Source organism: Camelus dromedarius, chromosome 14, assembly GCF_036321535.1.
Source record: "Camelus dromedarius isolate mCamDro1 chromosome 14, mCamDro1.pat, whole genome shotgun sequence".
Lineage (NCBI taxonomy): Eukaryota > Metazoa > Chordata > Mammalia > Artiodactyla > Camelidae > Camelus > Camelus dromedarius.
The window spans coordinates 49,516,795-49,532,942 of NC_087449.1; the positions used below are offsets into that span (position 1 = coordinate 49,516,795).

General features: G+C 37.9%; 1 protein-coding gene and 1 non-coding gene across 21 annotated transcripts in view; both read left to right on the forward strand.

Annotated features, from left to right (window-relative positions):
• The window catches only part of PUM1 (pumilio RNA binding family member 1), a 117,345-nt gene that overhangs the window by 66,668 nt on the left and 34,529 nt on the right, over positions 1-16,148 (forward strand). For 15 of the 20 annotated variants that reach the window (XM_031464553.2, XM_064493831.1, XM_064493832.1 and 12 more), the window contains 6 exons: positions 3,797-3,890; positions 5,394-5,498; positions 9,161-9,312; positions 12,970-13,108; positions 14,401-14,544; positions 15,511-15,807. In XM_031464553.2, the coding sequence (XP_031320413.1) occupies positions 3,797-3,890; positions 5,394-5,498; positions 9,161-9,312; positions 12,970-13,108; positions 14,401-14,544; positions 15,511-15,807 (931 nt within the window). The remainder of the gene's footprint in view (positions 1-3,796; positions 3,891-5,393; positions 5,499-9,160; positions 9,313-12,969; positions 13,109-14,400; positions 14,545-15,510; positions 15,808-16,148) is intronic. The other 5 variants (XM_031464554.2, XM_031464555.2, XM_064493838.1 and 2 more) reach the window with 2 other exon arrangements.
• LOC116157028 (small nucleolar RNA SNORD103/SNORD85) lies at positions 13,215-13,291 on the forward strand. The gene has a single exon (XR_004140990.1). It is a non-coding gene; the product is annotated as a small nucleolar RNA SNORD103/SNORD85 (small nucleolar RNA).

Genomic DNA, 16,148 nt, shown 5'->3' on the forward strand with positions numbered 1-16,148 from the left:
ATGAGGTAGGGCAGCTATTACATTTTTATAGATAAGAAAATTAAGATACCATGAAGCTAAGAGGCATACTAAAGATCATATACTAGAAGCTATGCAAACATCTTTTTTTTTTGGTTTCTAGCTCCTGGCTGTTTCCTCTGGACTTAGTACTAGACACACAAAGCCCTTTGATGTGTGGAGTTGTCTCACCTTCAAATTCAAGTTTTTTCTACATGGTGTATATTTTAAAAAGTACTCATCAACAGCAAAAACAAAAAAGGTCTTTCTTCCCTCCCTCTTATCTTTGTAACCTCAGCAGGCTCTTGGTGCTCATGAACTCAGTGGGATTTTTGACTTCAACACTGACTCAGCAAAGTCTTGCCCTCTGCTTTCTGTGTTCCATCCTGGGCTGCCTTGCTGGGGGAGGAGCTGTACGAGGCGACCCATAGAAAGGCTGTGTCTTGGGGGAGGGCGTGCTCTCCTCATTCATTAGAAAGAACATCACACATAAAGGACTTTTGAAAGTACTTTAATGTGTAGTGATTTTAATACTTACGACAACCTTATGCATTAGGCATATCCTTATTGTCCCTGTTAGAGAGAGGAGGGGGCTGAGGCACAGAGTCTCCTGTGCAGTGTCATGCACAAAGTCATTGGTGGAGCTGAGATGTGAATCCAGGTCTTCTAGCCCCAGAGTCTGAGCTCTTATCCCCCCTCCACTATGTGTATTGACTTAAACTGGTAAGAAGCCAGGGCTAGCAGTATATTTTGGGGAAAGGTTAGTCTTGTCCAGATTCTGAAAATTCAACAACAGTGGTATTATGCCAATAATTATTACTGATAGCAATAGTATTATGTAATAGCTGTCTTTTATAAGGTGCCAGTTGTATGCCAGTCATCATGTTGGGTGTTTTTGACTGCCCAGATTCATTTCTGGAATGTAAACCCTCCATAATATCTTTTGTAAGGTCATATAGTGACAGAGAAGGGAGTTGAACCAGCTTGCTTGTATGGTTCTCAAATTATGCCTTCAGTATTTCTTTTTAGGAACCTTGATAAGCTTGAAATAGTTGGTATATTTTCTCTTGCATTCAGTTTCTTAAACAACTTACGAATTCCACCCAAACAAATTGCAGTAAATTGTGGCATATTTATCATTATACTGACCTTAAAATAAACATTTCCCTCAAATCTCACAGTATTGTGTTTCTCAGTTATTATTGGCTTGCTCTGTGAAAATCATGAAAATGTTAGCAGAGCTCATTGCTTTGCGCAGTAGATGACATTTGTATGAGTTTTCAGGCTTCTTTGGAATCCGTCACTTGCCAATTACCCAGTTTTGTTGTGAATACCCTGTGTTACCAGTTAATATTGGGCCATTTATTTAAAGAGAATGTGTCAGAATTGCTGTAATGTATGCTGTAATCAAATCTGCCTGCTGTAGATGCATAATTTACTTAATGTTCATGTTTACTGCAAAATGCACTGAAAATAATTCCTTCTCTGTTCGTCATAATCATTGAGCTGTTAATGAACTGTCAAACACAGGATATATGGAAACTTGTTTGGCTTATATGTTTTTGGTTAAAAGTAGTAGTCCCTGCTCTAAAAGTGTAAGAACAGCGAACTAATGTTTTGCAGAATGATTACTTTCATTCACACACACTGTATTTATATATATATTTACAGATACAGTACATACCTATATAATGTTACTGTAATGTTAAAAACATATGAAGTGAGGATAAGTCATATGGAATGCTATTGGAGTACTGTTTTTGGTTAATAAATTGAGATAACCTTAAGAGTTATCACACTGTCTTTATTCCACTATCTTTATTTCCCTAGCTTCATGTCACAGCACCTAGATAATAACAGGTGCTCAGAATATGTTTGTGAATGAAATGAGTTATTTTGTTTGCAGCAGGGGCAAAGGGTAGAGGGAAGAGACTAGTGTGAGCAGTGTCTGAGATTTCAAAAGGTTTTAGGCTAGGAAAATTCCAGAGATGCATTGAAGAGACAGTAGATATTTAGTGAAATATGAGATATTTTTACAGCCTTAGAAAAATTTTTAAAACAAATTTCCATTATTTTACTTGTTTCCTGCCTCCTGGTTGCCCCTCTTGGGTGGTTGCCTCCTCTTGGTAGGAACACCACAAGACACTGTCCTTTAGGTGAAACAGAAATGTGAAACTAGTTTGCCAAAAATCACAAGGTCATAGTTTACCGAATAATACTGGTTAACTCCCTTCCTGGCGTGATCAGTTGTTTGGTATTTTTGTCAATAGATTCCTGTATTTCTTTTGAACCCTTGATATTTAATCAATGCTTATAAAGTAGCACTGTCTTTTTACCAGCATCATAGTGGAGCTTTTCTTTAGCATTTGAAAATAAAAGTTTTAAAAAGTATTTTTGAAATATGTACTATATGTTTACTTTTGACATTCATATTGTGAAAGCAAAGACTTATTTTACTTTGGTTTTTAAAAAGATGAATATATAGAGAGGTAACAGATGAAGTTGGCCAGTATGTTCAAGATAGTCACCTTTTTTTTTTTAATTTAAAATCACTCTACTCATATTTGAGGCACAGAAGTAGCCAAATCATGTAATAATGTCCACCACCTAGGGAAACATTAAGTTGTGACAATAATTAAGCTTGGTCGTCAGAATGACATTATCTCCTTATCAGGTCTCTTTATGAGGACATCTGTAATTCAAGATTCATGGTGTCTGTTATATATCATCCAGTGATGTTTGTCAAGTTGTCGAAAAGTCCTGTAGAAAGAGCATGTAGGTTGAAGGTCTTTTCTTGGGGAGGCTCCATTAGTTAATTCTCTCAAGCTGATTTCAATGAATAAAGTAGTCTTCAGTATGACTCCTTTAAAGGAGGCACATCAGGGCAACCCCAAATCAGGTATCCCCCCTTCTTAGTACCAATACTATTCATACTAAAATGTATGTATGAATTTACATGTTGTTCAGTGTTGTTTCCCTAGTTCTTGCACAGTGCCTAGTAGGTTTTGTTTAATAAATATTTGTAGGTGAATGAGTGAATGGCTTTGTAAGAGGAGAGAATCTTGGAATATTTTTATTGTCAAGGTCTTTGAACTCTTTTCCTTTTCTTGGAAACTAAGCAGTGTGCTACGTCTGAGCTCATAATCCAAGTTTAGTTAGTAGCAGCTATACTTATGTTGGTTTATTTCTTATATATAAAAGATTTGGTATTCTTGGAAACTCGGGAGCCCCCTAAAACGGCACAGTTGTCCAGTTTGCCCATTATGATAAGCCACTAGTTGAGGAGGGTATCCAATATCGTTTCCCCAGTAAGAGGTTGAAATGAATACTCTTCATTTTCCTGTCCAGAATGTGAGTAGGCGAGGATTAATTCAGAGTGTTAGTGGGAGGGGGTCTCAGAAGAACAGATGGGAGATAACAGCACAAGGTGCACCGTGTTAAGTGGTTTGTAGTACATTTGTTTAGTTTTTAAGTGTGCCCTGGATCAGGCAGGACCTTCAGACCTTCAGACAACCTTTAGGGCATTTGTATATATGTTTGTGGTTCAGGGGTCACTTAATCTGTGAAGTAGTCAGCACATGGGAACTGGGTGCACAGAATTGAGGTAAAGAAAGAGGGAAAATGGAACTAAGAAGCATCATAGATGCCATGAGAATGGGGTGGAGCATGAGAGCATTTTTATTTAAAGTGTCATATCTAAACAAGAGTTTATAGAAATTTTTATTCAAAGTGGTTTTAAAATGATTTCCTGAGACCAGTTTCTCTAACTTTAGTTAATCCTATCTTTTTCTTCCCTCAGCTGTTCCAAAGACCTAACGCCCTTGCTGTCCAGCAGTTGACAGCCGCTCAGCAGCAGCAGTATGCACTGGCAGCCGCTCATCAGCCCCACATCGGTAAGTCCTTAAGCCTGTGTAGCTCCCTTCTGAGTATGGCCCCCATTTTAGGAGAGATGGCTCCCGTGAAACCCAGTAGTACATACTGATTATCAAAGTCCAGACACTCTCGTCCAGTTGTCTTTCTCTGTGTTTTTCATTTTTGACATGTCTTCTAGACCTCAACCCGGAAGATTTCTTTTCTTTTCTTTTCTTTTTTTTTTTTTAAAAACAACTGTTGTATAATTTCTGTACACTAAACTACACATATTTCAGATGTACAATTTGATGAATTTTGATAGATGTATACAGCTATGAAACCACCACCACAATGAAGATACCTAACACTTCCATCACTCCCCAAGAGGTGCAAATCAAGAAGATCTCTTAGTTTCAGGATTTCAGATATTTACTACAGCAGTGGCTAGCATAAGCTCTGTTGGCAGGGTGGGTGAACTCAGTTAAATAACAGCAGTTTTGTCCTTGTTGGGATTGTATAGACTATAGATAAATCAACTTTACGTCTTATTAAGTAGCAAGTAGTACCTGTAAACCTATTTTCCAAGTAGCACGTATTGAAAATTTTAAAAAGTATTCTCAGATAATTACTGGCTTTTAAAGTAGCTTTGCCTTTTTCCTATCATTCTTAATAATTTTTTAATATACGTGTTTTTGTCTTATTACCTATACCTTTCCCTCCAGACTCTTTTCGAGTCTCTTTGAAACAAATGGCTGTAAGTGTAAACAAGTACAAATAGAAAAAAAATTTTGTGTCAAAATGACATGATTGAACAGATAGTAGATCACTAGTCATGGAGTGTGGTATGCTCTGGAAGAAAGACTTGTTGCCAGCCTAGATATACGGTTGACCCTTGAACATCATACGTTTGAACTGCACAGGTCCACTTGTACATGGATTTTCTTTTCCTCCTGTAAACATGTACTACAGTACCACACGGTCCTTGGTTAAATTGTTGATGTGGAACTGTGACTACAGAGGGCCCACCATAAAGTTATACACGAAATTTTCGGTTGTGTGTGGGTCAGTGCCCCTAACCCCTGTGTTGTCAAAGGATCTTCTCTATTAAGTTTAGGCATAAAGGGTCTGGTTTAATTTATAGATGTAGATAGTAGTCTATAAATACTCATACATTTTCTTTGAGGAAAACTGGAAAATTGTTTAAATGAAAATAAACCCATCCTTCCATCCCATGATAGTCTTTTAAATTGCCTTATTTTAGCCTGTTATAATTTTGATAGTCTTTTAGAAATTGTGCTGAATTTAAAACTGCATAGCAGTTTTAATTGTAACTTTTTAGCAAAGGTTAAAAAGGATGATAGATAAATGTCGCTGTAAACGTTAGTATAGGGATTATTTTATCTTTTAAAAATTCCGTTTTACTCTCAACTCATCCTTTCATTTTCTTTTTTTCCTCACCTATAGCAATGAATAGCCAAACTGTGTAGATGTTTGGTAGGGTTGCAGTTTTAGTCGTTTGTTTTTACTGACAGGTATGTTTTCAGCAGGTTTAGCTCCCGCTGCGTTTGTCCCCAATCCATACATCATCAGTGCTGCACCCCCAGGGACGGACCCCTACACAGCTGGATTGGCTGCAGCAGCAACACTAGGTGAGACATTCTGCTGCATGACGGATTTTCTCACCTTCTAAAAAGTCATTTTGATGGGCATGCATTCTTTGTACTCTTTCAGAATCCCATGTCTCCAGTGGAGATTTCTCTCCTGATTTCCAGGGCCATCTACCTGCCAGCTAGATATCTCTGCTTAGTTATCACCTCAGACTTGAGCATAGTTAAAGGCAAATTAATCAGCTTACCCCTGTATGGATATTTTTGATCCACTGAGCCCCCCAGTTGCTCATACATATTTTGGGACTTTCTCCTCTTGCTCAGGTCTTGCTACTACCTCTAGTCTGCTGTAGTCCAGATCCTTACATTCTTTACCAAGACTCTTGCAGCTGTTCTCTTACATACTCCGAATTTCCTTTCTTCTCCCCCTCCTCCACCCACCTAAATTGTTTAAGAAAACTCTCAAATACAGATCTTACCCTCTCATCCTTCTATTTAAGCCCTTCATTGGTTTCTGTCTTTTCTACCCTGATAAAGCACACTGCAGTTATTGTCAGATATGGCTGGTCATTCCAGACTACTTGTTAGAGGTGGGGGTGGTGGGTTGTTCTTTGGAATCAGTATTTCTTAGGAGCTGCCATGGCATTCTGAGGATTAGTGAGGACTGAGATGACCTATGTATAAGGATCTCTCCATGTCTATATGGATGTCTACTTGGGCACCACTTTCTCCCCCTTCAAATTGGCTACCACTGGCTCATACCATTTGTGCTAGCAGTACTAAACTTCTGTGTCTTTGGACATTATGATCTCCTTAATCCTCTGGGGTAAAATCTTTTTCCATTCTTTGCTTGGGAAGCTCCTTATCTGGTATTGTCATCTCTAGAAAGCCTTCCTTTGCTAACCCTTCCCTATTCTCTATTATTTATCATCACTTTGTATTTCTTTGCTTGTGGATGTATACAGGAGTGGTTTCTTTCTCCCCTTGAGACTAGACTTTTTCAAAGGCAGCACTTTTGTCATTTGACTCTGTGGCACAGTTGCTGTCAACGTAGCGGGGTCATACATATATGGCAGACTGAATTCAGTGTTAGGACAGTCTTACTGTCTCCAGGGTAAATATTCTTTGGAGACATCTCTCTCAGTCAAGTTAATCATGACTAAGTATTATTGTAAGTTTTAGTTTCTTTCTGTATAGCATGTGGTTTGCAATTATGAAATCAAATGCTGTATAGAATTTCCTGTTGTTCTTTAGAATTGTTCACATTTTGTCATGGGTTGTGATGGGTATGGCATATGTAGTATAATTTCTTTCCCCCTGTTGCCTTTAGGGAAAATGGAATCTTTGCTAACCACCACTAATATTTATTGAACCCTTCATTAACTATTTGCCAGTGAGTGCTTTACTTTTCATATGGGTTGTTGGAAGATGACTTTTCAGATTAGGAATTTGGAGCTCAGAAAGCTGTCTTGTTTGAGGTCACACAATTTAAATGTAGCATTGGGGTTTGAGCCAGATCTAACTCAGAGCCCATGCATGCACTTCACTGTAGTACACAGTGTCTTTGTTATCTTGAATTGTCTTCTCTGTACTTTCTTTCCTCTACTCACTTACTATGTGTTATTTGAAACAAGGAACTAGTCTTAGGGATGACACACTTGTCCTTGCTGAAATCATAGTTTGGTGATGAGAATCTTGCTTTTTGTACTCATCAGTTGAGCCAGACTGAAAATGACTTAAGTGCTTTCACACAGAACCAGAAATAACTAACCAAACGGTGAAACTGCATATTTTTATGGAGTGTTAATCACACAGGAATTGAAGCTGGCATCCTGAGGAGCCAAGCCCAATTACTGATGCAACCTGGGCTGTTTTCCTTAACTCAGGCATGAGTCACATGACTTAGGAAAGTAGTAGAAATGCCAGATGAGAAAATTTAAAGGATAGTACAGATGTTTATGGTAACAGCTGTCTGTGCATAGTAGGGGTTTGCTTTGTTGGTTCTTGGGGAAGCCTTGAGACTATCATTGTGGGTTGCAACCCAGCCTTTCACAATAGATGTGGCAATACTCTTAACATCCCTGTTTTGCAGGTGAGGAAACTTAAGGCACAGGTAGAATCTTCACTGGGTTGTGTTCTTTTTGATTTTTTTCTTTATCTGCCCAAGACCACTCACTTCATATAAACACTAGTCAGCTGAGTTCAGGGGCACACCACTCTCTTCAACTTGGAGGTACGGTTTTTAGAGTATTTGGTTGCCGACAGGTTTAAAACTTTTTAACCCATTTGCTTATTATTTAAAAATAGCTCATATTGTAACATAGCTTTTCTAAGCAGCACCTTCGTTTTGCACCATTTTGCACTGTGTTTCATAGAAGGCACCTTTATAAATAGAGCTTCTTGAACTTAGCTGAGCCCACAGGTACAGAAAATAGTAAGTTTGAAGTGTCAGAACAGTATCGGACAGTGATTCAATTTGGCTTATTTGTGTTTTGGAAACTTAAATGGGGAAATAAAAAGCATGTACCAATTTATTTTGATAAAATGAAATATATATTTCTACAGGATTGGCTACTATGTCAGAATGGATATATTTGAAACAGCTCTATGGAACTTCACTGAAAAGTGTGGTTATTGTTTAAACAAGCTCCAAATATTTGAAACTCTGTGCTTTAACTAAGAAAGTTATTGGAGATGTGTTTCAGCAGATGTGAGGAAATGGCTCTGAGCTCTTGTCTTGGATGCCAAATATGCAGCTTTGGTGTTTCTTGTCATCAGCTTCAGAGAATTCTTTGGTTTAGAATTCTGCCACACCCAGGTTGCTGTCTGCATAGCTCTGTTACCTCTCTGTTGCCTCTTCTGTTTGGTGAAGACTGCAGCTGTAGCTTATTGCTGGAGAAGGTGAATAGATCATTTAGATTTATACGGAATGCTTAGTTTTGTCTAGGATATTCAGGTATGGAAGAAGTCAGGGTGTTATATTTTTTATTTCTATTTGTTTTCAACTTTGACTTAAATTTAAAATTTCGTGAATCAGTGTCTGAATGTAGTTGTGTTGAATGCTTTTTTGTGACATTAAAAATAGAAACAGGGAAACCAAGCCTCTTAGAATTAGAGCAGTGCAAGTTCAGTGGCGTGTCTGGGCTTTTTTGTCATACAACTGACGGATTTTCATGCTTCTGGAACTAATGAAGCACTGAGATTCCTGTCCCTATCAGTCACCTCAGATACCATCCTTACCCCTGAAAGCAGGGCACAACTTAATCTTTTGTTCTGTTCCATCACGTTATGCACACAAACTTTCCACTCATTTCCCTTCTAACGACAAACTTTGTCTATATCTGACCTATATTCTTTCTTAGGGGAAAAACATGCCTTTGCCTTCTTCTTGACCAAGTCCAGTTCTCCATCTGTTTTTGCAGTGCTCCCTTCCAGCTTCCCTCTCACTGTCTCCAGTGCTTTGTCCCTCACTGGCTTCTTCCTCTAGGCCTGGGGTTTATTACTGACGTTAGAAGACTTTGGTGTAGGGATCACGTATAACAGTTTCTGTTTTTTAAAACAGAATTCATGATTAGCTAGAATGAATCAGTATATTCTTAAGTTAATATTTTACAATAGTGTCCGCTGAGCCAGATGTTGTCTTTGGAAACTGAGATGATTCTTCCTAGTCTAAACTTTCCTTCCCTTTCCCTTGCTATTTTTAGGCCCGGCTGTGGTCCCTCACCAGTATTATGGAGTTACTCCCTGGGGAGTCTACCCTGCCAGCCTTTTCCAGCAGCAAGCTGCCGCTGCCGCCGCAGCGACAAATTCTGCTAATCAGCAGACCACCCCACAGGCTCAGCAAGGGCAGCAGCAGGTAACCTACCCAAGTGTGAATGTTAGTTACTGTCTATAATTAAAAAGTGATGTTCTGCCGTACAGAAAACTGTCAGTGGTGAATGGGTGAGTTCCCTCCTGTGTGTTATCTGAGTTAGAAGGAAAACTACCATGATCTCATCTAGGTACACTGACCAAGGACCTGATACATAAAAGGCATTCAGTAAAGCATAGTTAGGTCTGAGTCTGTGATACTCTAGTTACCTTCTAAGCACCATTCTTAGGTCACATCTGGCTGGCTAAGTAGCTTGCCACCAAGGGGGAGGTACTAGTTCTTCAGATTGTGTCTTTACAATGTTTGTTGGATCTTAAATCTTAAACCTATTATCTCTTTTTTAACTTATAAGAGCTTTTTGGGTTGAGAAAGGACAGTTAATTGCAAAACTAAGTATGTTTTTTTATATTAAAGAAGCCATTTTTTCTCTTGCTTACTAGAATAACACCTATTTAATCCTGAAAACTGTGGTGAATTGAATTACTTGGAGAAAAATATTCTAGACATACTATTTAATTAATTTCTTATAAAATTGGGAGTATGTTGTCCACATGGCTTTGCATCCTGTTGTTACAATCTTCCATGTTATTTAGTGTTTTTAAATAACATTTTTTAGCTGACTTTAAATCTGTCAAGGAGTATCTCATACTTTATTTTGACTAGTCTTAAGTATATTTATGTAACTGTTGCTGAGTTTTATCTGTATTTATAACTTAGCAGTATTTTGGTGTTATAAATAATACTGATAAATATCCTTTGCATAAATCTGTGATTATTTCCATGGAATAAATTCCTAGAAACAGAATTTTTTTCAAGCAAATAAAATGAGCATTTGAGCTTTTGCTATGCATGTCAAATTAAAGCTGTCTTTTGAGGAAAAACACTGTGCTTATATAGGTACATATGATACGGTCCAAACAAGAATTCCTTTGCTTTTTATTAGTCTCACTAAGAGAGTGTAGGTTTACTTTTAGATTACACAAAATCATAGGTAAAACACAGGTCTTGAAATTGTAGCTAGTTTATCCTGGGTCAGTATGTCTACAGTGAGATAATTTTTCGAAGCTAATAGATGATTTTCTTTGCAGCAGATACTGTTCTAGTGCCAGGTACATAAGGGAGTTAGCAGATAACTTGTTGGCAGAATGGGTGATCCCTATTAATAAATTTCTTAATAGCTACTCTTTGTGGATAGTTGGTGTTTTATCAAATGATGATCTTTGTGTTTAAATGGCTGCCAAATCATGGATTGGAAGACTGAAGTGATTGCCATGCTTTAAACTTAGCTATAATAGACTGAATGAGAAAAATAGTAATAAGTACTTTTTATTGAAGGCTTTTTGTTTAAAACTAAGTGTTCTATATATAATTTCATTTACTTATTTTAATTGTGATAAATAGATTATATGTTGTCTATAATATAATATATAATTATATAATATAATACATTATATGTTGTCTATAATTAATGAGTGGATTCTTACTGACCGTGGCCAAGCATAGGTGTTCAACTTGGTATTGATTTGGTGTTGGATGTTGCATTTTGAGAGAGAGGAGTTTAGAATGGCTTCTGAACTTTCTAGATTGGGGGAGACTCTGTAGATAATCATTCTACCAAGCATGGTGAACTATAAAAGGATGGATGGCTATTAAAATATCTCCATTAAGTATCTACTTGCTTATTAAGTATTGGTAGATTTCACATGCTGTGTTTAAATCAGTACCTTTGAAAAGAAATTTCAGTTTAACACCTTTTGCATCGTGAAGATAGGTAGTAAGTCCTAGGATAGTGTTTTACAAGTAGATATTCAGTCATTTTTGTTGATTTTATTAGATGTAAAATATTACTTGTGAAATTTCATGTATTTTGTAAAATTCAGGCTTGACATTTATTTATGAAATTAGAATGTGTGTATTTACTGCTGACTTAAGGATTTTGACTTATCATCAAGGGTGACACAGATTTCTAGAGAGGAGAAAAAAAGAAAACACATTACTCTCCTCATTATAAAATAGGACTCAATAGTCTAGACTACCCCTTTCTAAAGGCATCTTGTCCATTTTCCTGTCCTTTGACCTTTCACACAACTCCTAACCAAACATAAGCCTAATTCATTATGCCCTACAAGAAGAATATTTTCACTGATGTTTTATTAGTTTTTGAACCATAAGTATTGGCCGTATCTTTGTACATACTGTTTACTTTTCCTAGAGTGAGAGCTCTTGGATTATTGGTTAGTCATCTTCTAAGTCTTGGCTCAAACTCTCACCTGGGCAGCCTCCCTTCTTTTATCTGTATAGAGGATGCGCTGCTTCTCTTATAAAGTCTCTTAAATTCTTTAGGTCACAAGCAGAAATAAATTGCCTGGTATTTTGATAGTAATTAGTTATTGGTTATTGAGTATCTCCTGGGTACTAGATATTGTGCCTTGCAGACATTGATTCTAATACTTCCAACAAATCTGCAAGGTCAGCTGTTACTCTCACTACTTTTACAGCTAAAGAAACAAGTAACTCTGGGTAAATTGTCTGCATATCTCTTCTTGCCAGTACATACAGTGTTGTTCACCTTAAACACTCCTTTAATAAGTATTTGATTGTTAGTGGTGTTTCTCTGTTACATTTTTTACCGAATGGTACCAGAAATAATCAGTAGACAGGTTCTTGATTACAAGTGAAACTTTTGTAAGTAGCAGAGTGATAGTGAAAATGATCTGATAGGAACTTTGCCTTTGAAAACATTGCAAAATGCATAAACTTTGGTAATTTTAGCCTTGGTCTGTGGGTTTTGCATTTTTTACTTGCTAGAGTATACAGATCTTGTGGAATAGATTTTTCAGAGCATTCAGAATAAGAAAGATTACCAGCATCTTAATACCTACGTTTCATTAATAAAAAGTAGATCCTTTATCACAGTTGCAGAATTGATATTCTGTACTGAAATGTTTGTATTCTTGACTCATACTCATCTCCATTTGGATTGCTGTGTGTTTGTGAAATTTATGACAAAAGAAATAGAAACAGTTGGGTCAAATCTGTTGATCTCATTTGGGGCCATTTGGGCCCTGATGAATGGGAATAGTGCTATGGAGTAGAGAAAATACTTTCATATTTCACAAAGAAAATATGGCTGTGTGTGTGTTTTGACACAGATATTGTAACTTAATTATGTGGGTAAATTAATCCTCCTTATCCTTTCTAAACACCTCCCTACTCCATCGTACCCTTTTTTTTTTACCCCCTTTATGTCAGAGCACTGACATTATTACAGAGTTACTGTCTGTCTCATTTCATTGACATAAAAGCTCCAAGCGGCAGGAGCTTTGTCTTGTTCATTGCTTTATCCTCAGTGCCAGCCAGATGTTAGGCATTAAATATTTGATTATTGAATGAATCTTCACTTTATATGCTTTTGGCTGGTTATAAACATGTATGTTTGAACTAAGGATGGTAGAACGAAATTTCACTGTATGTAATGTTACTGTCTTTTTTTTAAAAATCTTAACAGCCATGCCATATAAAACCATTATCGGAAAAATGGTTTACAACCATCAGTTTTTAAAGTTGATCCAACTTAAGCACGTGGTGGGTCTTAACTATTTCCAATGAAAAGAAAGTAGTTGATATATTTCTATCTCCTAGGTTCTCCGTGGAGGAGCCAGCCAGCGTCCTTTGACCCCAAATCAGAACCAGCAGGGACAGCAAACAGATCCACTAGTGGCAGCTGCAGCAGTGAATTCTGCCCTTGCTTTTGGACAAGGACTGGCTGCAGGCATGCCAGGTGAGGCTGCATTGTTGTTCCTAATACATTGAGAAAGAAAAAGTCTGTTTTTATGGGGAGATTCAGAGGAAAATGGGTGGTACTTTCGGCTTGGTATGGTTTGGGGACTGGCAAGGATGACATACACTTGCCCTCACTTAGACCATAGTTCGTTGATGAGAGCACTTGGTGTTCTGAGCCAGTCTTAATCTTACATGTTGGAGATATGTGAACTTCCACACATGTCTTGGCCTGTGCTGTTTTCCTTTGGTGATGATCTATTTTCTCCCTCAGTGTTAGGCATGGAAGGAGTGGCCAGGCTACTTTAGAATCACTCCAAGGCTAGTCTTTATGCTGATATCTTTGAACAGTATTATTAAGGAGACATTCCTTGTATTCCTTGATAGGATCATCTTTGCATTTCTTGAGTTTCTCCCAAACCGACAGTAGAGGTGCTTTGTAGCTGTCTACCTATGATTGATACATTTCCTGAAAATATTTTATTCTTAACTCACTATCACTTCGTCTCATTCTTTGCATGGATTTCATGTAGTTTGAAGTTCTTCCTTTGAAACAGGTCCTTATGAGACCTCAGTATGAGTTTATGGATTCTTACTGACTGTGGCCAAATCAACTGATCTTTTTATGAGTTCACTGAATAACTTGAACTTCCATCATGTGTTTTGTTAGTTACTAAGCATTTATATTTTATTAGTAAGTTACCTGCAATTTCTCTTAGGGTTCAATAGGATTTGGAGATTCTACCTCATATAGTATTGAAAGATCTTGTTAATTAAAGCCTGTCTAGGTTTTCCCTGCTAACTTGCAGGATGTGTGCTTAGACTATTACGTGGTATGAAAGTGCTATGATTGTTGGCATCATTTGTACCCACTGTTAACTTGTGTAGACAAAAAATTTTTTTTAAATTATCAGTGTATGATAATTATGCTGGTAATAAGCTTGGTTAGCACTTTGAAGAGCACACATATCCCTTATCCCACCAAATTCCCTAACACTTGGCAATTAATAAATAACACTACCCCTTATTGTGCCACATAGCATGCTGCGTCTTTCATGTTCATCTTTTAATCTTCACAAGAACTTTGTGAGGCAGATATTATTATCCTCGTTTTACAGATGAGGAAATGGATACCCAGAGATTCAGGGTTGTACAGTTACCTTAAGTGGTGAAACCAGGATATAAATTTAGTCTTCCTGTCCCCAGAGCTGTGTTTATGACTATTTACAATATGCTAGTGCCCAGGAGACATTTGTATTTATATATATTTATATGTTGGCTTGATATTCTTAGGTTATCCAGTCTTGGCTCCTGCTGCTTACTATGACCAAACTGGTGCCCTTGTGGTGAATGCAGGAGCGAGAAATGGTCTTGGAGCTCCTGTCCGACTAGTAGCTCCCGCCCCAGTCATCATTAGTTCCTCAGCCGCACAAGCAGGTGAGCTTACATCTTAGTGGACTCACTCAGATCTAAAAGAGGTGACGGATATATGTTGAAATGCACTTTTTTTTTTGGACAGTTCTCAGTATAGCAGTTCTACCGTGTAAATTTTTCACAGAGAGAATCAGAAGCAGCAAGTGACCTTAACAGATTCTGATTCTGTTAACATCATGGACCAGCTGGCTAGCAGCAAGGCCCTGCTCTGCTGTGAACATAGGAAGTTGGATCACTCACACAAAAAATGGCACTGTTGACAGAAGTCCAAGGCTGGACTTCACAGAAATCCATATCGTTATTTTAAGATGATGTGTTTTTTTTGTGTGGGGGAGGCAAGATGGAGGAAGTGGGAGAGAGTAGTGGGAAGTGGCAGAGCAATGAATTTTGCTTGCAGAGGGCAGTAGGTTTTTATTCTAAGTTATATATGTATGTGTGTGTGTGTATATATATATGTATGTATGTGTGTGTGTGTGTGTGTGTGTGTATATATATATATATATATATATGTATGTGTATATATATATATATATAAAAATGGGAACAACAGTGGGGACATCTGAGAGAGAACAACATGCTCGAGTGTCCTAGGAATTTGAGGGACCTCAGTATATGGTTGACAGTGATTCTGGAAGAAATGTCCTTAATGTAGATACATGTAGAACTTGAGATTTTAGGGAGTAGTTGTATTTGAAATGGGTACTTTTGATATCCATATCTATTTTAAACTAGACTCTTTGAAACTGCCGATGTACTGAATTGGGCTCCAGTGGTATTTTGACTTCAAATTGAAAGTAAAAATAGAAAATAAAAGCTTCAGATGAAGGGATCAAAGACAGATTTGTATAGTTCTTTACAAGGTTTATGTCTGTGTTGAGAAGATATGGCAGCATTAAAAGGTTTTCAAAAAGCTAACAGTAGAAACGTGGCCAGTCTCTTTCATAGCCAAATGGTTTGCTTTCTTTATAGCTGTTGCAGCGGCTGCAGCTTCAGCAAATGGAGCAGCCGGTGGTCTTGCTGGAACAACAAATGGACCATTTCGCCCTTTAGGCACCCAGCAGCCTCAGCCTCAGCCCCAGCAGCAGCCCAGTAACAACCTGGCATCCAGCTCTTTCTATGGCAACAACTCTCTGAGCAGCAATTCACAGAGCAGCTCCCTCTTCTCCCAGGGCTCTGCCCAGCCTGCCAACACATCCTTGGGATTTGGAAGTAGCAGTTCTCTCGGCGCCACCCTGGGATCAGCCCTTGGAGGGTTTGGAACAGCAGGTAGAAATCAGACTGATGTGCTATTGAACCTGAATTTTAATTATTTTTCCAATCTTTATGGAACACTGACAATGCATGGAACCCTGGACAGATACCACAGGCAGATCTGGACCGAGCCCCATGGGAACCCACATGTCTTTGAGATGATGGACTGTTCAAATCAACTCATACATTTGGGGCCTGTTTCAGGTTTTACACTCATGTTGCTACTTAATTATACTCTCAAAATCAGTTTGTTTCAGGGATTAGAATATCAGAGGAAATTTGTGCAGACATTGGAAAGTATGTGGAGGGAACTATACAAATGTGGATGTTAGAAACTGAGAAAGGAGGACTTACCA